General features: G+C 37.3%; 1 protein-coding gene across 1 annotated transcript in view; it reads right to left on the bottom strand.

The window, feature by feature from the left end:
* POLN (DNA polymerase nu) overlaps positions 1–27,324 on the bottom strand; it is a gene marked incomplete at its 5' end in the record, with an annotated part of 81,410 nt that overhangs the window by 49,003 nt on the left and 5,083 nt on the right. Inside the window, 4 exons of the mRNA XM_032109526.1 lie at positions 6,219–6,276; positions 23,212–23,277; positions 23,517–23,570; positions 27,048–27,131. Coding sequence (XP_031965417.1) covers positions 6,219–6,276; positions 23,212–23,277; positions 23,517–23,570; positions 27,048–27,131 — 262 coding nt within the window. The remainder of the gene's footprint in view (positions 1–6,218; positions 6,277–23,211; positions 23,278–23,516; positions 23,571–27,047; positions 27,132–27,324) is intronic.

Genomic DNA, 27,324 nt, shown 5'->3' on the forward strand with positions numbered 1-27,324 from the left:
ATATGCATATCAACAGCATTTTAAATACAATTATTTGTTTTTTATCTATTGTGTAAAAGCTATAAAAGTGACAGAAAGTTCACACTGAGGTTTGTTGTCATTTGGATGTGTAACAGCAGTTAGGTCTCTTGGCCAGTCAGATAGCTGCCAGGACAGCTCTCGTCACCTTCAGCACTGGGATGATGATTTGGATTTAAAAGGATTATGACTGTCATAGGGCATCAAGACACCTTAACACAAGCTGAACTTGCAGGTAGCTAGAATCCACTGTATCATTAATTTTTAAAAGTTTAGGCAAGCCTTGAAACTTTGCCACGTGTTCAATATGTCATTAACGTAATGCATACTTGGTGTTGTTGTAATAGCAGGTGTTGATCTGTCTTTAAGGCTTTCTCTTTGTAGGACATAACAGAGGAGTCACTTTAAGATAATTTTGGTAATACCTTATGATCATCATTGCAGGGGAACTAAGCACTAAGCATATACAAGTGAACATCAAAATCTCTACAATCTTAGTTTTAGCTGGGGTAACTATGTTAGATGACCAGAAAATATATTGACCATACAAGGCAGAGATGAGCAAGCTGGTCTAGTGGAAGATGTCCTTGTCCATAGCAGGGGGGTGAACTAGATGATCTTTAAAGGCCCCCTCCAACACAAACCATTCTGTGCTTCTGTGGTAGTTAACTGCAGCTTCTGATAGTTTTACCTGAATAGCAATTTCAAGACAGTTCTGCCAAAGAGATACAATACTTAAGAAACTATCTACAGCAAGCAGTGTCTCCAGCAAACAGCTGAACACAGTGCAGAGAAGCACAGGGTGGTGGAGCTGAGTTACTCCTGAAATGAGCTGTCTCAGCAAGCTCACCAGAGCAGCACAAGATCCCAGCCCAACCTGGCCGGGAGCGTTGCCTCTCACTGGGGTCGGTGGCTTGGGTATTGTGTTGCCCATGACTGAATTTTAGCATGGACATTCATTCCTCCACTCAGCCCTTTACTACAACATACAGACACAGTCTGGGCTGACACGTACTTATGCATCTCTACCTGCACTGGTGAAGAGTACGAAGATTCCATACGAACAATGCTTAATAGAAACATGGATCCATCCAACAGGGTTCCAAAAGAGATGCATCTCCAAGGAACCAGAGACAGGCTGAGTCACAGTACAGAATGCCTAACCAAATTATGAAAGGAAAGCTTTTATACATAAGAGATCTTTATTTAATCAGAAACTCATAGAGTTCACCTCTTTGCAGAAACTGCCCACCCATGTGTATTTCCTGCCAAATGCTATAAAAAGCCTGTGAAAGTTTTTTAAAAGGTTGGATTTCAGACAGAAGGCTTTAGTCTGAAGGGCAGCTAAGGAATGGAGTTACATTTCAGTGGAGAAGCCATGACGTTTAGAAAAACTAAGTGAATAAACTGATATAAAACTTGGCTGGACTCTGGAGTGTGGCTCAGATTTCTATGTAATAATGTATTCTTTTCTATTTATGATTTAATATTCATCAGTCTAAGAATTTTTATATATAGAAAACCTCTAAAAGATATCAGCTGACATGCATTCAGAAGCTGAAATGCTACTAGACGCTAACACTAACTTAATTTTTTGTCTTTGGAGAGGGAGTTTCAGAAACAAATCCATTCCTTCCAGATCTCTTAGAGAAAAAACCTTTTTTTGTCAAGGTTTTCCAATTGTACAAAATATGTCAGAAAATATTTACAAATAGTAACAACATGCAACTCCTTCAAACAGAATGAAATATTTGCTATGCCCATTGATGTATCAGTTGCACAGATTTTAAAGGATTAAGACTCAGAGAAAACCAGACAACCAAGACGAGATAAAAAGTTTCTTGTTTATTTTGCTCTTCTCATAAATCATTCTAATACTAGTGAGTAGAATCAACTACAATAAAGTCAATTGACTAATTGTTGGCCCTAAAGATTTTATTTATCAATAGTGGACTATGAGAGATGAATAAGTATCTGGAATGAGAAAGCATTTGTGAAGCCTGTAATTTTATATCTTCTCTTTGGTGCCAAAGAAATTTAGGACAACATTCAAAAATCCAAGATGAGTTCAGTTGGAACTGACCCAACAGAAGGAATTCAATTCATCAGAACAAATACAGATGTCTACATTTGAGCTGGCCATCCCAGACCTGCTTTGTTCTCAATGGTGAGAAGTCAACACTTTTAATGTGAAATCGACCTTATTACACAGGGCATATCAGCAGTCAGCCAAATGAATCTCTCCAAGTATGTGACAGATGTCCAAGGTTAGATGAGATCAAGCACGCCCTTCATGTTTCTGTGACTGATAAGTCATCTAATAGATTCAATAGAAATTTTCTTCCAAGCATTAGCTTTCCTGAAGCTTAAGAGAAGAGTCAGCAGAATCATTATGTAATGATTTTGTAGACACACCATGACAATTCTGTCTGATAAAAATATTTGCCTGTAATATTTCATTAAATTTAAAGTTACCGTGTAGCAACTGCAAGAGGTTGACGGCTGCCAAGAGCCGTGAGATTGCTGAATAGAATGGTATTTCTGGAGCCGTGCCCAGAGCTGAGACAAAATTTGACTCATCTTCATGCATACATTTCCAATAAACCATCAAACTAAAATAAGGATTTAACTCCATCATGAGGTTCTGGCGATATCATGTTAGAGCTAAGAATTTATTACAGTATCAAGAGAAGCTTCTAAGAAACTCTAAAAGAAAGGTGATCTTTCCATAGATATATTCAGTGGAATGTTTGTGGTCTTGAGTTTTGTTCTGCCAGAATGCACATGCCTCAAGCACTGGGTCAGGTGTTGGTAGCAGGATAATTATAATGTGAGCTCCATTTTGTTTCTTTGTATGACTTCAGAGCATTAACAAATATGCCCCATTCCTGGACGTGTTCAAGTCCAGGTTGGATGGGGCTTTGAGCAACCTGGTCTAGAGGCAGGTGTTCCAGCCCCTGGCAGGCAGACTGGAACCAGATGGTCTTTAAGGTCCCTTCCAGCCCAAACCATTCCAGGATTCTAAGATTCTGTGAACTACGGAAGTGTGTAGGAAATACCATGTTTGGGAAGACTATGCCTGCAAAAATTTAGAAACTGTAGGATGAGAATTAAGCTCAATCATACGTATTTGTGCTTTCATTTTCAGCTAACAATCTTCCAACTAAAAATGGAGATAAAAAGATAAAAGAGAGAGGGAGACAAAGAAAATAAGAAAATTGCGTAATATTTACATGAACTTCAGTCTGTTCAAACAGCTTTATGCTACACCATTTTATTCAATCTTTTTCTGACCTATATGTTGAAACTGCAAGCTTCTTGACATCTATCCTGTCACTTATTGAATGCTCATGCATTTTTGAGACAAGGGAGTCCCAGTCTCAAGTGAGATTTTTAGGCATCACCATAATACAAACAATATAAAATACCTTCAACAGCTAAGTAACTAATATTCCATCTTTTTTTGATAGTTAATCTTTTAATCTGCATACTGAAGAGATCAGTAAATAATTATATAGATATGGAGATAAAAAAATCTACCTTTTATTTTGGTTATTGGGGTACCACTTTTTCTAAGTCCTCCATCAGAATATGGAAGCACTAAACTTTATTAGTTCAAAAGGAATCCCATAAGCGCTAGTCTCCATTTCTTAAATATATGTGATTTGATTCCAATACTTCTATTGGATAGATAAGTAAATTTCAAAAATGCTTGTACTTTTACTGAGTAAAGCTGTTCTGCAGTTTTTCAGATGGAAAACCTATCTAACTGCCGCTCAATTTTTAAAAAGAATCGAATAAAAATAATACAAGGAGAGAGTTATCAGCAACCACTGTTCACAATGCAACATTGCACCAGCTTTAGTCACAAGGCTCACACTGGCCGGTTGGATTGCAACATTTTGATACGTGGTAATTAAACACAGTGGAGAAGAAAAGGCTCAGAAAGACAGAAAGGAATTCATGGTGTTAAAATAGTATGAACAGTAGATATAGTAATAAAATACTGTCTTTTGTTATCATTATGCAGTAATACAATAGCTTAGGTTATTCTTACTATTTTGTCTAATTACTATTAAAATATGCAAGATTTTATCTTACCACTGAGAAGCCAGTGTAGAAAAGATATCAGTGATTTCAGGTTCTTGGAACAGTTTCAGAAGTTCTGGTTCAGATGATAAGTCAGCAAGAATCCTTAACTCAATATGGGAAAAGTCTAGAAAACAGTGTTAAAATGCATCTATTGCTCCAAAATAAAAACATACTTGCATTTTAACCAAACTATCACTAATTAAAATGTAAGCCTGCAGTATTCAATCACTTCCTCATGCTCAAAAAAGACAGATGCCTGTAAGAAGCTCATCCTGAAGATATTATATTCCAGCTATGGATCACAAAGTGTCTCATTCCTTCATTATCTTCATGTGTCAATTAATCTTACTAACTCTGTTTCTAGTGACAAGGCTTAAAGATCACCCACTTCCAAAGCATAATAAGGAATACACATCATATAACAATATTAGTTGATACTAAGAGATTTGACAGCCTTGTAAAATATGTCATCCAAAGCAGAGCAAAAAAAGACATGACAGAACTGTGAATATTAATCTGTATGAGAATAATAATACACACTCTCTTACCTGCTGCTAAAAATGTACACCCTTTTTTTGAAACAAACAATGTTCTTGGAGAAATAGTTACTATGTCCTCTTCTTTTCCTAGAGATGTGACAGACATTTAAATCCCAGAGACCAGTTCAAAAATACTGTGTTGCAAACCATAGGAGGTTTTATACCAAACACACATTTAACACCACAGAAATGGCAATATAAGCAATCTAGCAGAGCATCAAGTCCCAGCATCACAATTATTTCACTATATCAGTCATATACAACTTAACCTCTACCATCCTTGCAGTACTGCTTACTTCCTTTCTCAAATCCAAACTCTTCCCTAAACATAAGCTATCAAATATATACAACTAACATTATTCACAGATCACTTAATAAAGGATGCATTCATAAAGAAGAGTCTATAAAAAGAAGTAAAAATATGCATTTTTGCATCTTTGAACATGCCACAGCAATGTGTTAATAACCAAATTCTGAGTTACAGGTGGAAGGGGAATATAATATTGAGAACATACAGCTGTCATAGGCATCCAAACTGTAATGACAGAAATCCCCAATAATATCATTTAACACTAACGCAAGGTACTAGAAACCAAGTACATCCAGGGAATATCACTTGACATAGTGTAGGGAAGAATGGTGGTTTGAAATGAAACAGACTCTGGTCAGTATAAAAGTGAAGAAAATAGAAAAAAAAGTGTCTTGACACAGAAAAAACTTAGAAATACATTTCTGAGAAGCGCATAAGATCATTAACAAAATCTCCAAAGTTTCATGTGCTACAGTTATGCCCAGAACCTCAGGTTTATGCTGCCCCTGCTGACACAGTTTTTTATAGCAACTTTTAAAAAATACCTATAAAACTGAATCATGTAGATAAAATAAAACTATTATCAAAATTTTACATTATCTTCCATAGCGTCCTGTTTAATGACCTTTATTATTTCCAACAGAGGGAGTGAATAGCTGTGAAAGGCAAGGCTTGCCCTTAGCAGAGAACCAAGCACCACAGTGAGCAGCACTGCCCAGCTGTGGCCGCAGGCATTCAAGGAGAATGTATGTTCCAAAGTCTCTCTCTTATATTTGAGTCTGCTACTGTGCATTTCTCTCTTTATCACTTGGCTCATGCTTTTCTAGACTTTACTTTGATTCTCTCTGAACCATCTGCTTTAAATCCACTTCTGTTACCAAAAACAACACTAACTACTGGTGTTTAGATGTGAGTATTATTAAGATGACCCAGCTTAAACATTGACTGAGACAGAGTCTTATGAGCTGAACGCACACAAAATCATCCCTAGGATATTTAAGATGCATAATTTCATCTGGAAAAAGTGAGGGAAACAAAAAAATCCCTAAAAGCTTGTAACTATTTAGATCAGGGCTGAAACACCAAACTTTTTTTCAGGAACAACCAGAAAAAGTAATTGGTTTAACTGCTAATGTATAACAAAGCATTGATCATCTGTTATTTAATGCTGGAGCTATCAGTCTATATAAAAATATAATACCACTCAGTAAAATAATTAGATAAAACTGTCTTTTCATCTTAATAAAAACACAGCTTACCTTTTATGTACTGTTTCTTTGTAAGTGTAACTGGATGTTTAGAGATACCTTGAATGTTCTACAAACAGGAAGAATAAAAAGGCTTAGTAAGTGCAAGTTTATGAAAATATGTTTATGAGCAGTTTATTACCAGCATTAGTGATACTAGTGCCAACAAGTTTTTCCCATATAAGAAGTAAGAATAACCACTTTGCCTTTCAAAGGAATCTTCACACTCTGCATCTGCAGACACTTTTGAATATTTGCTCTTCCTTGAAAACTGGAAGCTTCTAAGAACAATTTCTCATTGGCAGCCTTTCCAAAGACTAATCTCTGGATGCACCGTAGAAGATAATTAGTAATCCAATAAAAATAATTTTATTCTTATTTTAACCTGTGTCTTTTAGATATAGTGCATTACTTCTGAGAAAAGAACACATGTGAATCTTGCCTGAAGTCTAAAGGAACTGAATATTCTTCAGCCTCTAGGATTTTTTTCTAGAATCTATTCCTACTTTTTTGAAATGCATGATAAAATAAATATAGAACTCTTTACTGGCTACAGTACATCAGTACAGGTTAAAAACTAGAGCTAATTTTATCAATCAACATGCAGGATGAGGATCAGCAGAAGATTTTTTTTTTAAGATCTGGGTTCATACACCTCTGGTAAAGCATCAAAGATGCACATGACAACTCCTTTCTGTTATTTTGTGTCATTATGACTCTTTATCTAGAAAAGTAACATATGACAAGAGAATGTGTATCAAGCTCTGATCTTGTCATTCCATGTAATTAATTTGCAAATGGTTCAGGAATTAGATGATCATACTAATATTATGTAATACTGGGAATTCAGAGGGTGGGAATAGTGCTTATAATTTCCAAATCAGAATGATAATTTTCTATGCAATTTTCAACTCAAAATTATAATTTTAAACTTGAGGGATGTAACAAGACAGCAAAAGATATTGAAATTTAAAGCAGAAGCAAAAGAACAAAATCCCCAAACCACAACAGTATCATTCCTAGTTTTAGTACCACCCTTAAAGTTGTACAGTTAAAAGTATTAAAGTTGAACACCTGCCACAGCACCATACAGAGAGAGAGATAGGAAACTACCACATAACATACAGAATACTTTCACAGCATGGGTTAAAACTAGGAACACTGCTCTTGGTCCACCAGTACCCAGAATAAACACTTGCCAACTGGAATATTTTATTCTTTAGCTTCTAGAAACATTTAAAAATACCATTGTGGCAATGTTTACTGTAATGTATATTTTAAAATCATATTTTGAAGCAAGTGGTTACTTAATCTGTACATAAAACTAACATTCCTATTGGCAACTATTGATTTCCACCAATAACAAGTTGGGGAGAATCAGTGCCCAGGTATTATTCAGTGTACGAATAATAGGCAGTTTGAGTGGCCATGGAATCTAGTAGATCCTCAGAAATTCAGAAAATTTAGTCCTTTATTATGTACCTGGACATGAATAAAAGTGGGAGCCTAATTTTACACACATTAAAAAAAAGTTAATTCTGACTTACAGAACTATTCTAACAGAGGCTGTAGAGGGCCTTTTCATTTGGCTCTGCACTGGTATTGTGACATGTACTTAGTCAGGCAATTTCCAGCACAAGTAAGAATTGTTTATAGTTACTCTAACTGCTGTTTTTCCTTGTCTCATTAGCTTCAAAATCCTGAACAAACTGAATTTTAAAAAACACAGTATTTCAGGATCTATCTACAATGTAAAAATAAATCACTATATTGCTATCTTGTTTTTATTGCGAGCATCTGTACAAAGTCTGCTTTCAATGCAATTTTAAAAGCGTTACTAATAATTCTGGAAAAGACTAATAAGTAATTACAAGTGCAAAATGTCTTTTCACTTGTAAATTAGTTAACAACTCATAATTTGAATAGATCTTCAGAAAAGAGGTAACTCAAGAAACATGAGAGTTGTAATGCTCATCTTCAAGCTATTGGAATAGTTTAACACATCCCTCTCATCTAATTTTAGATTAACTAATTTTAGGCAAGTTGTTGGCCTAAACTAGCTGTGTAGAATCCCTCCATAGCCAGCAAAGACAGGAATCCCAGTGGGTAGTTCAACCTATCTGTATAAGACACATACTGACAAGTCGTCCTAAGGTTCCCCTGGAGGTGATGTATTCTAAGATTTAGATCATCAAATCTGATGAGATAAATTTACTCTACATGTTTAAAGGAATAGAGAAATAAGGAGACAATCTCACAAGAGTCTTCCAAATAGCAAGCTTTCCTCTGCTTGAGTCAGGTGACTGTTTTACAGTATCAGAAGTGGAAAATTAATGTGGCTTAGGCAAATTATTATCACCACCTTGGACTACATAATACAGCCTGTATTTTTGCTTTCATGTGTATATTTCAAGTATTTCTGCAAATCCTTCACAGATCGAATCTGAGATGTGACTGTTCTGCCTTATTGTTAGAAAAGGGTATCCACATTTTGTTAGATGTAACAGAGAAACAAAATTGCCCTCCCTGAAAAATCACATTCCAACAGACAAGAAGGAATACTTGATACAGTGTGGTGGAAAAGCTGGTTGTGGAAGTTAACTATTGTAATACTTCATTGTTTCTGAGTGAGGGGAAAAAAAAATTAGGCTACTCTAGTAGATGGTTAATAAGAAAACCCTAGCATTATTTTTTTAAAAACTAAAAAACATGAAAAAATAACTAAAATAAAATAATTATTTTAATATAAAATAAAAGGCCATAATCCAAAATTAACTTCCAGCAGTTCCAACTGATAGAAGGATAGATGACGCCAAGGTCCCAGTTTCAATATGTCTGAAAGGCTGTGATGATCAGGGGAGATTTCTAAAGAAAGCAACTGTCACTCCTATCTTCCATAAGGCCAAGAAGGAAGACTCAGAAAACTACAGGCCAATGAGGTTGTCCTCAGTTCCCAGGAAGATGATGGCACAAATAATCCTAGAAAACATCTGCAAACATATTAAAGTTGAATAGACAGTCTGGGGTAGTCAGCATGGATTTAGAATGGGGAAATCGTGTTTAACCAGTGACAGCCTTGTGCAATGCAGTAACCAGCTCTGTGGATGCAGGGAGAGCAGCAGATGTTGTTTACCTTGACTCCAGCAAGGCTTTCAAAACACTCACTCATAAAAGCCTCAGAGAAGCTGCTGAAGTGCAAGTTAGATAAGTGGACAGTGAGGTGGACTGAAACCCGGCTGAACTGCGGGTCCAAAGGGCTTTGGCGAGTGGCACAAAGGCCAGCTGGAGGTCAGTCGCTACTGGAGCAGCCCAGGGGCAAATAAGGCCCAACACCTCCATCTATGACCTGGATAACAGGACTGATGCAACCTCAGCAAGATAGCAGGCAATCCAAAACCCTGAAGAGTGCCTGACATGTCAGGTAAGCGATTCAGAGGGATCTCAGGCATCTGGAGAAATGGGTTATCCCACAGAGTTCACAGTCTGGAAGGCAGCTTTGCAGAAAATGACCTGTGGATCATGGTGAAGAACAAGTTGAGCATAAACCAGTAATGAGCCTTTGTACCCAGGAAGGCCAACAGCATCCTGGGCTGCATCAGGAAGAACATGACCAGCAGGCCAAGTGACAACAATCCTTGTCCTCTACTCAGAATGCCTGATGGGTGCATGTAAAGAAGACAGAGCCAGGTTCTTCTCACTGATGCCCGATGACAGGACAAGAGGTGACAATCAGAAACCATTACAGGAAATTCCATTAATGTAAGAAAAACTTTCCTACTGTGACAATGGTCAAATACTGGAATAGGCTGCCCAGAGGAGTTCCGAAACCTCCATCCTTGGAGATGTTCAAACCTTCACTAGACAATCTCCAGCAGTCCTGGCAAGGAGACTCAGAACCGATGGACTCTGGATGTCTCTCTTAAAGCCTCACAAACACAGCTCCAGGCCTTGAAAAAATGATGCTCTAATCCATAAGGAAAGTCACTGTATCCAAGGAGAGTAGAACTATCAATGAAACAATACCTAATCAAAATCAAACAAATAGACAGTTTCCCAGTTGTATGAGTTTCTTCTCAGTCAGTTAGACTCTGTTGAGCTTTCTATTTTGGTATCCAACATTCTACATCTTCATTTGCCATTGATTTTTTATTCCTTCCTAGATTAAAACCAGTATGCTATTTCAGTTCTTTCCAAGGACTACAGTATACAGACATATATTGGATGAACTGCCTTTCAATTCAGAGTAGTTAGACTTCACCTAATCTCAGAGACCAGTGGTGCATTTTAAGTATTTCTCACTCTTCATCAAGTAGGGTTGTTGATCATGTTTCCTATAATTCCCTTTTCTGTTTTTTATATGGAGTCAGCTAACCCATACATCTCTCTTCCTCTCTATTTACATTTTCAGTAGCATAAACTGCTATTTTGAACAAGTAACCTCCGTCAACCCCAGTGACTCTCAGAATAGACATCCATGTCTGTATACAAAGGCATCAATAGCTATATGCATTTTTTTTTAACTACAAAATGGCTCATTAATCTATAACTACCCAGATCTGCATTTCTAAACCTCTATGGAATATGTCCATCTAAATACCTACAAGCTGCAGGGAGGGGAACAAAGCAACGTAACACGTAGTTACTGAAATAAATAGGAATGTGCAGAGGTGGCTGCTGACTATTCTTTGGGCACTTGATTCTGACTAATTCCCCCACTGTTCTAAGGCCTTACTTAAAAATAAGAATGGAGACAAAACTTACTACTAAAATAAGAGTATCCATTCATAAATGCATACAGGATGGATGTGTCATGAGGGAAGTTAAAAAATAGCCAAGAGCTAGACCAAGCAGATATAAGGAAGGAGTTAGACCAGGTAAAGTTATCATGTACATATCCTTTCATGTGGTGACCAAGCCACCTGCTGTTAGCGAGGCACAGTGCCAAACACTAGAGCAAAATAAAGGAATTAATTATTGTTTTACAGTGGGTACCAGTGCAAACAAATAGCAAAAACTAGTTGCATTTCTTGTAAGCAATAAAATTTACTGGGACTGTGATCTTGTTAGATTTAATTACTCTAATAGATGTTGCTTCAGGAAACCAGTTATTTCCTCATACTTGAGAAATACACTGATTTTCTTTTCCATTTGAAAAAAGTTCAGAGCAGCAAAATTCTACTTTCTATCATGGAATGTAGCACTCCAGCAAAAATTGAAGCATTATAAGTCGAAAGTTTCTGCAGTTCTCTTAGCAACTTCTTCTCCAGAAAGTTTATTAGAATAATTAGGCCACAACTATTCTCTTTGAATAGTTTCTTTGAACATGAACTCAGCTCTACACAATGAAACATGAAGTAAGCTTTTTAATCCATGGCATCTGTTTGATGACTAGCATTGTAATACTTTTGGAGCAGAAGTAAGACTTTGGTCTGTAAGACCAGACTTCATTACAATGCTAATAGATACGTAGATGACAAGTCCTTTGAGCTTTATATTCTAAATTTCGAATTACTTTTTAATTTTTTTAATTTTTGTTATTCTTTACTTTTCCCTCTGGTTTATTTGCTTCTTCAAAATTATCTCACTCCTTCTCCTTCTTTTTCAGTTGTCTTTTCTTGCTCTACATGGGACCACACCTACCGATAAACTGTGCTCTCACACCTCATTTGATCAGTTTGAGAAGAAAGGTAAGCACAGGTTCAGTGAGCTACTTCCTTAACAATCAACACTGCACTTGCTCCGTTGCCAAAGGCCAAAGCCATTGTAAAACTAGCAAGGAAAACTTTACCCTGCCCAGAAGAGCATTTTTTGCAATGCAGAACAAGAAGACTGAATCCTGAGGGCAACTCACAACATCAAATTCACTCAATTTATCTGGCATCTGCAAAGCTGGAGGCGACTCACTCATGAGAAATTACACAGAAAGAATAATTTCTAAAAAACTTTGGGAAAATTGCCGCATTTAATTGTTGCACATAGCAGCATTAACTTATACTTGTAAAGGAATAAACAGTTATTTTCTGTGACTTCTATATGAAACACAATTTCAAGACAGTCTGGAGACATAATTCTCAAAATATGGCACGCATCTCAATAAACAGAGAAAACAGGAAAATGAACAAGGTCACCATACCAATGCCAGCCTGGTATGGACATGCACATGCATTCCTTCGGAAATCTTGACTTGTCTGCAATTGCCACCTAGTGGCTTGTGGAAAACTAAGGACATCTGTTTTCCTTGTCAAAAACCACAGAACCATATAGACTTCTGGAGAAGGTTTCCCTCATTTCTGGTACTTGTTTCTACTTTTCAGCCCAGAACAATCAATCAAGGGTAAGGCACTCCCCTCTTGCGTTACCCAGCAGCAAAGAATCATCAAGGTTTTAGACATCAGACAAGTGGGAAACTTAGAGGTAAATCATCCTATTCCCACAAGTTTAATCAGCTTTGAAAGATGTGAATACAGGGAAAGGAAAAAAGAGCAACCAAAATTAATGACTTCTTACTTCAGAGAGTAGGCCATATTCTGCCATATTCCCTGAAATTTAGACCTGGCAATGATCTCAGCTAATAAAGATACAGCAGCACATGAGAAAGGTTTTGATGAGTGATTTTTAAAATGAAAAGAAAATTATTTTACTCACTGATTTGAGTAAAATCTCTGTGTTCTGTGACAAATATTTTGTCAAATCATGGGTTCAGCCCAGATTCTTGGCAACATACTGATAGATTACTCACCTTTGCATAGTAAGCAAGGGAGTTTGTATAGACACAGCTCTTTGCATCTTTCAGGAGAAAAAGACTGCTTTTATTTCCCATAAATAAACTGACTACATTTTATTACTTATTTAATTTCATTTTCCTGAAAGAAAATTATACACAGAATACTCACTCTGTTACACTAAAATTCATTAATATGGGAAGCTCAAACTCTGGGATGAACTCCAAGGAGATATGATTTGGTTTTGGTGAAATAAAACCATTGCTAAGGCATTGAGATAACGACCCTTTGAGTGGCAACTGGAGCTAGTAAATATTGTATAGCTGTAGATTAGCTGCATATTATATAGTTTTTTAATTAAACAGTGTCAAGGCAATATTGTCCAAAGGTAAAAATACCAGACCTCTAACCACACAAAAAATTACAAGAGTTCCAGGCTGTAGGAATTTGCTGTTAAAAGAAAAGATGTAACAGTTGTTTTACAAAAAGAGTAAAATTTAACATCTCAAACAAGATTGTTCCACATACTGAGGAATTTACTCAGCATATGTTAGCAGGAAATTCCTCTTGTAAGGCTGTGAACAGGAAGCTAGTTGCAGGAGTTAAAAGAAACCTAAATAAGTAATGTCTCTTTCGATCACAGTGAGGAAAGGACAGTTCCTGGCTTTACAGAGGCGGTCCTTACACTGTAAGTTCCCGAGAGTCAGAGCCAGCAGATGATCATGCTGGAACAGGAGAACTAAGGACAACAAGGTGTCATAGGTTAGCAAGCATAGTCCCGGAAGGGACGTCCTTGCTAAGGGGTGCTTACAGTTTCCTCTGGGAACTGATAGAACCTATCAGCTGGCCAGTTTGAATATGGACAATTCTCTAAGCCACTTAAAGTTGTGATCACCTCTGTGATCCACATTTAAGAATAGGCAAACTCCCCCTCCAAGCTCTCTCTCGTTTCCGGTGCTGGGACAGGTGGCTGCAGGCCCCGTGTGGGGGCCAGCGGGCCCGGCCAGGCCCTGCTTGGGCCAGGCCGGGCCGGGCCACGGCCATCCTGAAGCCATGGACCTGTTCCAGCCATGGAACCCCCCCCCACTGCCTTGCCGTGGGCAGCCGGAGCAGCTCGGCTCTCCCCCCTCTCCACTGCGATAAGAAACATTCAACATTCCAGCTGCAAAGCTGCAAGGCCGAGGTGAGAGTAACCCTTTTATTGCTGTGAAGAGCTGAAAACCTGAGGGAAGAGAGAGAGGAGATGCTTAAAGCTGAAATTCTGTTGTGAAGCTATGATATATCAGAGTATCCTGTTGTAATTTCATGAAGATATGGGGGGTGGAGTGTTCAACTCGTAAGCAAAAGCACCTGCGCTGAGATAGGCAGATGCTGACGCAGCTGTAATTTCATGAGAAGTTTGGACAGGGAGAGATGGACCAGATGAGGACTTTTGCTCCAAACGGGAAAGGAGAAAACCTCAGTCCGTAGAGATGAACCAGATGAGGACTTTTGCTCCAAATGGGAAAGGAGAAAACCTCAGTCCCTAGAGATGCTCCCAGAGATAGTCCTAACAATGAAGATGATGAAGACCCTTTGCTCTCAGGGAAGGAGAAGGGCCTCTGTTTTTGTTTCTGAACGGCTCAACCTTAAAATTATACCCCAAAAAACTTCAAGAGTGGACCCTCGAAAGCAGTTGCGGGAAAAGCTGCAAGTCGGGGGAAAGGACTCACACGCAGGCAGAGAGACTCCTCTTCCTAAATGGACTGAACAATATTTGGAAGTGGGCGGCTGTCTCGTTGTGATAATGTTTTCATAGCATGAGCAAGAAGAGACTTCTCTTTCTAAATGGACTGAACAAGGTTATTATGGAAGTGGTAAACAGACTGAACATCTTAAGGGTTGTCTTTGAACATTGTCAGTGGGAGAAGGGAGGAAGGTGGGGGGAGGAGGAGAGTTCTGAAGGTGGTATAATTTTTTTTCTTCTTTTAGGTCTGTTAATAAACTTCTTTATATTCTTTCAAGTTTGGTGCCTGTTTTGCATTTCTCCTAATTCTTATCTCACAGCAGATAAACAGTAATGAGTATTTTGGACCAAACCACTACACAAGGCCACATGGCAGTCAGCACGATGACCTGTGTCCTATTCTGTCTCTCTTCAGCAACCCTTATACGAACCACTAATTTTTTTCCACTGTTGTTCCCAACTTGAGAGAGCACCTCCAAAACTGCACAAAGTTTCCTGAGGCTTTATGAAAGATTGCTGAGGAAATAAAGAATTGGCAAATTTTCCACTTCTTGGCACAGAAACAAAAATTGTCAGCAGAGAAGGATGAATACAATAGGAATGTAGAGCTACTGAGATAATTTTCTGTATTTCCTTGGAATGCCAATGACAAAGCTTTAGAAAATCGTTACTGTGTGAAAACTGGACTATCCAAGAAGTCTCTTTTAATCTACCTAACTTCTGATCTTCTCCTATAAACCATTTCTTTTTATCTTTCTGCATTTCTGTCCCCTTCATTTTTGTCTTGTCAGACCTCTCAGATCTTTTCATGTTTTCTGAGACACGAATTGGAAGAAGATTGTACAGTAGAATATTACATAGCAAAATAAACTATTTAAATGCTTTTGCTATGTTAAAACATAATGAAATCTATGCTGACATCAGAGTTAAGACTGTATTTTGTCCTTGCAAAAAGGAATTCAGATATTAGAGAAATATAGCAACACTTCTCCCTTTTGAGAGCTTGTAAGACAAGACATAATTCGTGTGTCTGAGATTTTTATTTTAACTGTCCTGTCAGAACATAAGTCTCCAAGCTCTGAGTAGTTCCTAAAGTGTATACCTCGAACAACTCCCTCGAATGGAGTAATTCATATGAAAAACAAAAAAAATCTTCAGGCAGAATTTCTCAAATATTAATCAATTCACAAGAGGTTCCAACAGAAAACTTAAAAACAAATAGACACACAGATATTTAATATAAGGATCACATATATATTTGTGCATATTGCTGAATATTCAATTTGAGCTACTGCCTTATGAATGAGGATAGTAAAATTTACCTCAGTAGGACATGGGCCCCATGAAACTCCTCAGAGCTTACAGAGGTGCAGTGACTCTGACCAGTGGAAACATCAGGGCATGCTGCATATACCAACCTCAGGCATAAGAAGTGCCCAGCCAGGAGTTGAAATGTGAATAGATAAACAGTAGCAGAACAAAGATTGTGACAGACTATGAGGAAATGGCACCAATTGTTTCCTGTAACCTAAGCACCATGCTAATATTGCTCTTAAACTATTCTCAAATTACATGGAATCAGACTTAATAAAATTCTAAGAAACACAACAAAGTGCGTAGATTAACTTACGTAACAGAATACTTCAAGTAATAGATATTACTATAATTACTTCACTTTAAAACACCTTTGAATTTGTAAGGTCGTGAAAGCTACACAAAACAAGTTTTTTAGCAAAGATGATACTAATTTTGATTCTTCTTAGCTCTGTGCTCCAATCATATTAATATTATGGAGAAAAATAACCTGGCAGTAGCACTAGTATTCCAAGATGAATTTCTAAAACATGATCATAGCTTTGGCTTTTACCTGTAGCATTCCCAAAACATTGCTGGCAAAGGCCATTTAAAGGATAAAATAAATCAGCATATAATCAACAACCTTAACAATGCCCACTTATAGCAGTAAATGTCAAGTGCTGACAATTTAATTTATACATATAGGATTGAAATATATCATCTTCTAATTTTAAAGAAACAAGTGGAAGTATGCAGTGCTGTCATCTCTCTAGCATAGGAAAATTTTAGAGGAACTTTTTTTCTCCCATTTCTACAAATTTAAGCTTCTCTGAGAATTTCTTTTGCCAGAAACTAAAGGACAGTTGTGGAGGCCAGCAAGCCTACGGTACAAGGAACTAAGAGAGTCAGCTGGTGAGACAGTCCCTGGTACCAGAGAATCCTCCCTAGGGTAGGGTGACCAGAAAGGCTTCTCTCAGAATGCTTTGCCCTGCTGCGGTAATATACCCCAGTTCTGCTCCCTTGGTTGGCTCGTGAGCCTCTCCGCCCCCTTGTTACCTTATTTGTCCCACGCCATAGAAAGTCCTCCACTCCAGGTTCCCCCCACTGGTCTTTGCCCCTGGAATCCTTCACAGTGTGGAAGCAATAAACTGCTCCTGTGGAACTCTATGCAAAGCCCCTTCCTGCCTCTTTGCCGCTGACCCGTATTACTGAAGCTGTGCGTGCGTTTGTGTGCGCGTGTGGGTGTGTGCGGCTGATGCTGCTGAGCGCCTTCGCTTTGGAGACGCTTCTGGAAGATCGCAGCACCTCGTGCTCCGGCACAGAAGCTGCAGAGCCCGGGATAGCAATAGACAGTGAAGGAGGATTTCAGCCTCCATAGCCAATATTTCATAATGTGCTAAAACTGATTTGGCCAATATTTTTTCAAGTTGTATAGAATCTTTCATTTTTGAACTGTCAATTTTAATTGCTCTGTTTGTTTCTGTGCTTATGTTTAGCTTGTAGAAGAAAAAATGACAGACTATCTTACCCTGCATAAATAAAATGCTAGTATATTTTATGCTATTACTGCAAAGAAGCAGATTTATACTGTCTGCACATTACCTTTCTTTAAATAACACACAGAACAATTATAAAGATAATCCGAAACAGAAGAGGACAGGATTGAACTGCTTGTTTCTACAAAATTACAGCCCAGATGATGCTACAAGCTTTACTGAGCCAAATTATGCTATAAAATTTTGTCCATGTATTGGATACACCACACTCACCGTGAGATAAATTAATCTATACAAATCAGGAGCATTACAAGAGAGAATGCCAAAGATGTGCATATATCATAGAAAAGGACACTGTAGTCCAGATGCTGGGAGAACAAGGGTCTGTAATGAAGAAACCTTGTTTCTGCATTTGGGTAATAAATCAACACAATGATGTTCTAGAGCATCAGATATGAGTGTTATGATATGACCAACAGTGACCTTCTATACTACAGCTGTCACACTAGTACCTAAGAACTTTCTATTGCAATGTTAAGGTAGTGTAAAATTTCATCCTGAAAATGTAATTGGACCAAAGTCTTGTCAACATGCCCATTCAGTCATTTTAAAGTACAATTTTCCTGTCATAAAACAAACTGTGATGAGTGAGGAAGAGGAAATAGAGAACTTCTGTCTCCAACACTGTAAATACAGTTTCTTGAAGCCTTCACTAAGATTACTTTTAAAAAAACTAAGCAACAACAAAAGAGACTATAAAAACATCATGACTCTACTCATAAAATGAGATACTATTTTAGTGCTATTAGTGCAGTCATAATCACCATATGACTCAAGAGTGTTTATTGGAATAAACATACTGAAAAGAAATATGGCACAAAAATATGTTCTGAATGCAAAAAATACTCAGAGAACACCAACCAACCACAACAATCAGCATGCATACTCTGGCTTTCTCTAACTGCACGTCAGCTCATCTGAGTGACAGGGGTTTGTACTGACTAGAAAATACAACATTAAATTGCTTTAATTCAAAGGCCCAAGAAAGCACAGACACATTCTCATATCTGTTAAGATAATCTACCCTTGTTTTAAGCAAAGCCCACATTAGCCTAGATGATATTATAGAAGACTTTGGGCTATATATATATATGTATTTGTATATTTGGACAATTTATATAGAAGACTTTTTACATGAACCTGTGATGTGTCTGACGTGTCTCTATCCCCAGTGCTTTCCAATAAACATACGTAAAAAAAAACAGCTAACACATTCCAAGACCAATGAAAATGTAAGGCCCATACCATTTGTCCATCTTAAGTAAATATTCTTCTCAGTTGGACAAAGTATGAACAAGTTTACAAAAATCTTACTCTTAGCAGTGCAGTTGCAAAAGCAGCCAAGGCCTTGGCTCATTTCAGGGGAGGGGGTTAAAGAAAAAAAGCAAAATGCAGTCATATCCCTGTTCCTAGACTTGGTGTCTGGCTCCTCACATTGCATCAGCCTCTGCCAAACCTTCTAAAAGCTGTGAAAGAAACGGGCAGGCATAAAACAAGACACTGTAGAATCTCATCACAATTGAAACACCTTGTAGAACATTTCTGCTGGAATCTGAGTACAGACTTCAAACTTGCAGAAAGAATATTTGCAGTATCACACATCAGCCTGTAGCCTTAATGAGGCCTTGGACAAAATGCCTGAAATTTGAGAGCTGTCACAACGGCTTCGGTAGCACGATTCTGTCAGACCACCCTGCTAGGAGTGAGCATGTGGGGATGTCAAAATGTAAAACCTATTGGGATTCTGCTACAAAAGGGAGATAAACAGGCAGGATCTCATCCACACTGTCCAGAAACAATCCCAAAACTACCTCAAAACCACATTTCCATTTTACCTCAGAGAAAACTAGTCTATTCACTCCAAAAAAACATAGCCCAGAGGGGAAATAACACAGATACAGTATGGATAATCAGAAATACTGGTTTGCTAAGTTAATTGAGAGAACAGACTTATTTTGGATGGCAGTTGCTCAGAGGGGCCTCTACTTCAAGGGATTGTCTCTCCCCTTAGAATAAAAACCAGATGGGTAAATTCATTATTCATATTCCAAACACTACTTGCAACACACATTTTCTAACAAACAAGCATGTAATTCTCTATTGTGCATTCACCACCAGAAAATCTGGTATCTGTTGAAGAGACTGAGATACATTCAATATTTCAGGTTCTTTATGATCCTTCCTTAAGCATGTTAACATTCAATATGCCCTTATTAGTTTCCCTTTCAAACTACATTCCTGATTTCCAAACTATAGGCTAACATGCTTCTTTGACTGATAGGTTAAATTATTTTATTTCTTTGCCGTTTGTGACAAGCTGTAAAAGCATTTTTCCTGAGGACAAATAGGAATGCTTTCTTATTTTTTTCCACTTGCTCCAAGAAGGTGAAAATTTTTATTTATCTTCTGCATAACTTTTTGTTACTAAAAGGAAGGAAATGCTCCCTAAAGGCCACCACTTTATGCTTTTTAGTTTAATGATACAAACATCTTCTGAAGTAGAGAAGCATAAACTCATTAGCAGCATTTCAGTTCTCCCTGCTGCAGAAGCCTGGAGGAAAGAAATCTTAGTACAGAATATCTGATTCTAGCACTGAAATTTACATCTTAAACCAAATTGTAACATCTAATTGTATGCAATCTTTACATCTCAAGTTAGGATTTCTCTCTTTTCATTCTGAAAGGGGCTTGATCTTAATTGGGTTTAAGCTTTTCCACTCATGTCTTGACTTATTTCTGCTTTAAAATATGAGAGGCTGAAAAAATGTATTTCCAGGTGGGTTTGGAGAACATAAACAAGCTTTTATGAAGGTCATAAATATATCTAATAGGAAAGTTATCTATGAGCAATATAAAAAAGAGAATCCTAATGTAGACAAGACTAATATATTTATACAAAAGCTATTTGAAAATAACATATTCAAATATTAAACCTAATTAAATTCCCCTAATAGTCATAAGTAATCCATCATAGAGAAAAAAAATAACTACCCTATGGATACATTATAAAATAATTTGCAGGGTTTATATTTACTTCTATGTTTCAGATACTCAGGTTCTCCAAGAGCAGCAAATAGACACCTACAATGCAATCACTGGAGACTGCAAGATCAAATGTATCCCTGTTTAACAATAATACATTAACACTGTTATTTGTGAAAAACATACGATTTATACAGCACACATATCGTAGAAGAAGCAGCCAAATGAGAAGAAATGAAGTGCACAGTTAAACTAAAGTAGATGAACACATGGAGAGCCACTGAAGTAAAGTGCTGCTAAGAAACCCCCTCTAAGTTGCTACAACATAAAAGTCATAAAAATTCATGTGAATAAACTTATCTATTGAGAAAAACCCACATAAAGCCAAAAATATACATCATCTGTATATCAAATGTGGAACTGTCTGAAAGAAGATGACAGTAGAGTTTATCTGAAAAAGAAATACTGCTCTGTATCTAATGTTTAGTCATTTCCCCTCAAACCTGTAAGTAAATCCCTCCTGGACTCCATTAAATGCCTTAAAGGAAAGAGGACAGATAGATCCATTACCTTTACAAAACAAAAGAAAGATAAAGAAACCTTTGTTTGGAATCCCATCTCTCAGAAGCACTGTAGAATATGGGATGTTTTTCCATTTGAATTCTCACAGTATCTGATTCACGCTTATCTTTTGCTTTAATCCCTTGTTAAAGCATTTTAAAACAGTTAAAAATAAACTACCTCAGCAAAAATTCAGCTAAAATTTGACATAATATCATAGTAACTGCAAAAATATCTCCAATATTTATGATTTCTGGCAAGAATCTTCCCAATCCTTTAACACTTAGCAAAGTGACTGGGCATTGCAGTGTATCTTCTATATCAATAAGTGATTCAGAAACAGATGGTATAAGTTCCATAAACATTTCAAACAAAAAAAGCCATGCCAATGTTTTTCCTTAGAAGGAAAAGGCAGCCTTAGGCAGCCCTGGATGCTAACTTTAGCAGCATTATTTTGAAGAAAATCAACTTCTAAGAAAAATAGATTCATGTCCTTTTCATTATGATGGGCCAAAGATCACTTTGTGTTGTATGTGGTTGTTCAAGACAGCTGTCTGTTCAGCTCTGACTTGGAAATGCCTGAGCATCACATCAGAGACTTCAGCAAACTGTGACCTTCATGATCATCTTTTCCATTTTCCCATCACTTTCTCCCATCTGGTTGCATGAGAAGAGAGAGCAGCAGTAACACTTCCCCATTGTGTTGTTAATTCAGAATCCTAAACACTGATTTTTGTTCAACAAAAGAGCACAAGCACTTCCTATAAATTGTTTGATGACAAACTGTAAGGGAATATGGACTATGAGGGTAGGAAGATGTAAATGAAACCTGAACTGTGAAGACAGGTGAAGGAAGAGCTAAGGAAGTCACCAGTATGGTGAGGGTGAGAACTCCCAGGATGGGTTTCTGTCAGAACTCCGAAGTCATCACTCCAGGCAGGACTTGCCAGGAACCACACGAGCCCATGCATGCAAAGTGGTCACAGCTGTTAAAGTTTACATCTCTGCTCCCACACAGAGCTGTGGAAGACCATGGACTTTCTCCCAAGATTGCAGAAAGCTCCTAATGCCATTTGTACCCACTAAGCTAAAGGCTGGGTCCTGCACAGAGATAAACAGTACCCAAATCTGCACAGATAACAAATGACAACACTTTGGGGCACAAGTTAAAGGGACAAGGACCTCACAGATTCCCTCCAGCCTTCATGAGCCAAGTCCCATCTCTGCATCTGTTCCCAGTCATCCCAGGGCCAGAGGCCAGGTCTTTACTAGAAAAGGCCATGATTAAACCAAACAGAAACTTTCCCCAGTCAGGCAGTCACTACTTTTCTTCTGCTGTTCTCTCACCTACGCCTTGAGCCCCTGGAGCTCTGCAGCCCCATCTCCTCTCACACCAGGTCCTGCACTCTCATCCATGCAGCCATGGGCTGTGACAGAGGGGAACACAAAGGTCTCACCAGTCTGTACAGCCAAAGCACAGCGTGCATCACAAACACCAAGAGAAAAGGGATCATAGAATACATTCAAATATGTCCTTAAAAGACCATTTTGTGGGGGAGAAAAAAAAAAAAAAAAAGATAACCCAAGCCCTCAGCAGTCCAGAATATCCAGAATATCGAATAAAACACATTTCAAGCACAAGCATGTACATAGAGATCATTATAGTCAAAGACATGAGAGGAAGCACAGAGCCCAAATGTCACAGTCATATAAGCAAGACTTTCAGAGCACCAGCATTGCCAGCTGAGCCCTTTATTGCTATGAGGCCTGAAGCCAAATTCCAGAAGAAGAGAGTGTCCCTTTTTTCTGTAACACCCATCTTCCAGGGCTCACTGATTCTTTAGAAGGAGTGGTTCATGAACACCAGGAATACATGACAAGGAAGTATTGAGGGTACGTGCATTGCTCACAACTGTATTCCTCTACTTCAGGTAATAATGTTAATTCTGATCCACAGATAACACAAAATATTTGTAAGAACATATGTCCTAGAGTAAAATACCCATTTAATAAGCTTCTTCTGTCCATTTAGATACAATACAGCAACTGCTAGACTTGCATGAAAACAAAGATTTCCTGTGTTAAAAAATTACATATTTTGTTCAAGTAATATTAATTTTTCATTTCAATTAAAATGCAAATCTTCCAATAAGCTCACTTACAGGATGTTTGGATGAAAGTCTGCCAGTCACAGTCCCTGTTTGATTCCAAGTAGAGGAAATAAATCCCTTTAATCAAGTAAAATAAAAAACAACAAAAAAATGAAGACACACTGCTAAATTTTATTTAATATAAGTATCAAAATTAAGTAACAGAAATAAAAGTAATAAAAATTCACTGCAATCAAAACAAGAAAATAAAAAAGAAATACTTTTAAAATTACCATGTATAAAAGTTCTTAAACTGTAAACACTGCAATCACCTCACATCTTTTTAGGACTTTACAAGCTACTGTATATATTTCTACCTTTTTCATGCATGTTCGCAGTCCATCCACATAAGTTGATTTCATCTTATGAACCTAAAATACAAAAAATTTAAGATAGATGTTTATTTATAAAAATAAGGAATTTTTCAAATTAAAGATCCTAATTTCCAAATGCATCTTGTTTGTAGACTTTTCTTTTTTAAAGACAGTTTTATCCTAGGAAATAATGGATTTATACTCACTAATAGCTTAATCTATTCACATAAGTTGGGTAAGTGCTTGGTTATAACCTAAAGCCAGGGCTTTGCAGATACTATTAAATGAACTATTGGAATTTATTATTTTACATCTTATATCTCCAGCTCAATAAAGTACATGCAAACAAACACACACAAAAAACCACAAACAAATTATAAAAAAAAAAAAAATCTGAACCAAACACAAACCCACACTTTTAAACTTTTTTTTTATTTTTTTTAAATTCTTGGAAGCTCATTCACTGAAAATATCAAGATTAAGTGTGGGAGCAGACTAACTAGTTGGTTTTGGATTTTCAGGTGGCTCGTCACCCCAAAATCCCCTACAAACAGTTATCTCCTTCACTTTATGCAAAGCATTTCTTCAGAACTCAAAAAATAAATGTTTTGCTCTAAATATGCTTTATAGCACTACACAAATTTAACAGTATTAATTATTAAGAGAACACAAATTTAACAGAATTAACATTATTACCTGAAGTTTTCCAATTGTTTTTGCAACCAAGTTGTTTGCTAGCTATAATCTAGCATAGTGCAAAACAACTATAAACATTTAAATTTAAAACTCTTAAGAATACTGACTACAAATTAGTATTTGAATGAATTTTCACTAGAGCCAACTTATTTATTTGTTTAACTATGAATATGTTATCTGCCTTGCTAAATTTTGCTTCAGTGCAGCTACACTTTGTGAAAAAATATCAGCTCACCTGGCGGTATTCTAAAATTATCTTAGGCAAAGGGTGAAGATCTTGCAATTTATTTAGCTGCAAAATCAAGAATGTGAATTATTGACATACTTTTCTTTAAGTTATATTATTAAACAAACCTTAACAGAATACATTTCGGAGGAAGAAATTTTCTTGACAAGCTGAATGGACAAAATACTGGCTGATGGATGATGTCCTACAAGCAATCCCACCCCAGGCCCAAGGAAGCCTCCTTTCATTCCTGACTTCTTTAGGAAGGTTGGAGATTACTCCTCCCCATTTCATTTTCACTCCTGTCCCAGACAGGGACAAAAAGACTCAGACACAAAAACTTTTTCACAGAAACTTTGAAAATACTGGGGTGTGATGTGTGTGTTATTTATGGCCTTTTGTTTATTTTTTGTGCTATGCAGCATTAATGCAAGAGAGAACACAATAGAAGTAGACAAAATAATACATATATACACACATACATATTTATACACACACAATCCAAGAGGAGAATTTCTCCTGTTCATGCTTTAATAAAAGTTCCAGGAAAACTTCAAGAGAAATTGAAATTGTCAAATTAAAAACCAATAAAATAAAGCATATTTATGATTACTTTGATTGGAAACTGCCAAAAATTCTGTTGAGAAAAAGAATTAAGTTATTAAAATAGAGATTGGATATTTATAGGTACAACAAATAAATACCTGGAACTACAATAGTACAGGGTGAAAAACAGATACAACTACACTACAATGTATCTTTAAAAGCATAAGGGTTTTTTTCTTGCTACCAGGGAGAAACAACATCTTAAGATTAATTGTCTACTATTTATCTCCTGGAAGGCTTCATCCTACCTTTAAATAACCAAGTCTCAGCAGTTGTTGGAAAGCAAGTACTGGACTACATAAAAGTATTGGTTTGATTACAGCAACAAATCTTACGTCCCCACAAAAAGATGACATTAATTCTATTTCACTGATCCCTCCCATTTCCCAAGGCTCTCTGTCACTCTCCAAGATTACATGTTTGATCTATGAAACCTCCTTCTCCTTGAGTAGTGTGTGGATTTAATGGTTATACTGTTGAGGTTACTGGAGATCATATTTGGTAGTTCAGACACTTGACTGAAAAGTGGAATTTCCTCCTTGAGAGATAAATGTTAACCCTTCTACCTTCCCCAAAGACATTCATGTTCAGCAATGAGTTGAGCACTTTACTCTAACTCCTGTGTAAACTGGAGCAATACAGTTGTGGCACCAAATCAGAAACAGGTGCAGCTGCATAGAGGCTTTTTCTCTTCTAAAAAGAATCTCCATTGCTATTATTATATAACAAAATGATTTTTTTTTTTTAAATGATCTGACAAGGGGAGCAAGAGCACCCCCAGTCAGTTTGCAGATGACACCAAACTGGATGGAAGAGTTGATCTGCTGGAGGGCAGGAAGGCTCCACAGAGGGATCTGGACAGGCTGGATCAATGGGCCAAGGCCAGTGGTCTGAGGTTCAACAAGGCCAAGTGCCAGGTCCTGCCCCTGGGTCACAACAACCCCTGCAGTGCTACAGGCTCGGGCAGAGTGGCTGGAAAGGGCACGGTGGAAAAGGACCTGGGGGTGCTGGTTGAGAGTGGCTGAACATGAACCAGGTGTGCCCAGGTAGCCAAGAAGGCCAAGGGCACCTGGCCCGGCTCAGCAATAGTGTGTCCAGCAGGACCAGGGCAGTGACCATCACCCTGTACTCAGAACTGAGTACTGTGTTCTGTTTTGGACCCCTTATTTCAAAAGGGAGATTGAGATGTTGGAGTGAGTCCAGAGAAGGACAACAGAGCTGGAAAAGGGTCTGGAGCACAAGGCTGATGAGGAACAATTGAAGGAGCTGGGGATGTTTAGCCTGGAGAAAAGGAGGCTCAAGGGGAGACCTTCATTAGCTGCTTTGTTTCTCCCCATCATACAGGGCAACTTTCTTTTCTGGCACAAGTAATTGTAGCACAAATAGTACAATACAAAAATAAATCAAGATCATTAGGAAAACTTAAGATAAATTCCAATTTCACTGGAATATAACTCAGAAGCCTTGCTAAATCATGCAGCTCGTTTTAAAACCCTTCCCCGTCTCACCACAACTTCTGAGGTGGATACAAGTTGCTGTATTTCAGTTCTGTGAAGTTTCTCACACAGCATATGCAGCTTTAACTTATCAAATAGTACCTACAGTAAGACAATAAATCTTTCAGTGTTTCAAGTGTTAAAATAGAAAGAAAAATTATTGGGTGCTTGAACTTACACAGAAAACAAATTTCAAGGTAAATAGAGTATACTGTAGCAAAGAGAACTAACACAGTATTATAGAGACCAGATCTTTATTTTTGAGCTACTAAAACAGTAATATATTTACTAAAAATAAATACAGAATTTATGTAAATACATTCAAATACAGATTATTCAACATTGTCATATTCATGAAAAACTGATAGGTCCTTCATTAACATCGGAAAATAAGATAATATAGAAGGAAATCATTCAGAAGTTGTAAGAATACATATACTTAACAGTTCTTTGGTATCAGTAAATTTATAGAACTTACACCTCCTCAAGTAGAAATAGTACAAATATTACCTCTCGGAGTTGACAACTGCTGGTCAAAAGGAATCGTTCTCCAGCAACCTCATGAGCTTCCTGTTCAAGCTCTTTGAGCCGCAACTATAAATTAGGACATCAAAATTATTCTGTTCACATTATTATTTTCTTCAAAATCTGCTACTTCTAAGGTTAATGAGAATATTGGACCTTTATTCAGAAATTGAGTACTTGATACTGTGTCATCATTGCTGGCTAACAACATTTGGTTGAATAGAATTCATTTTTATTTCTTCATGATCTGGGAAGGGGATTT

This window comes from Corvus moneduloides, chromosome 5 (genome assembly GCF_009650955.1).
Source record: "Corvus moneduloides isolate bCorMon1 chromosome 5, bCorMon1.pri, whole genome shotgun sequence".
NCBI lineage: Eukaryota > Metazoa > Chordata > Aves > Passeriformes > Corvidae > Corvus > Corvus moneduloides.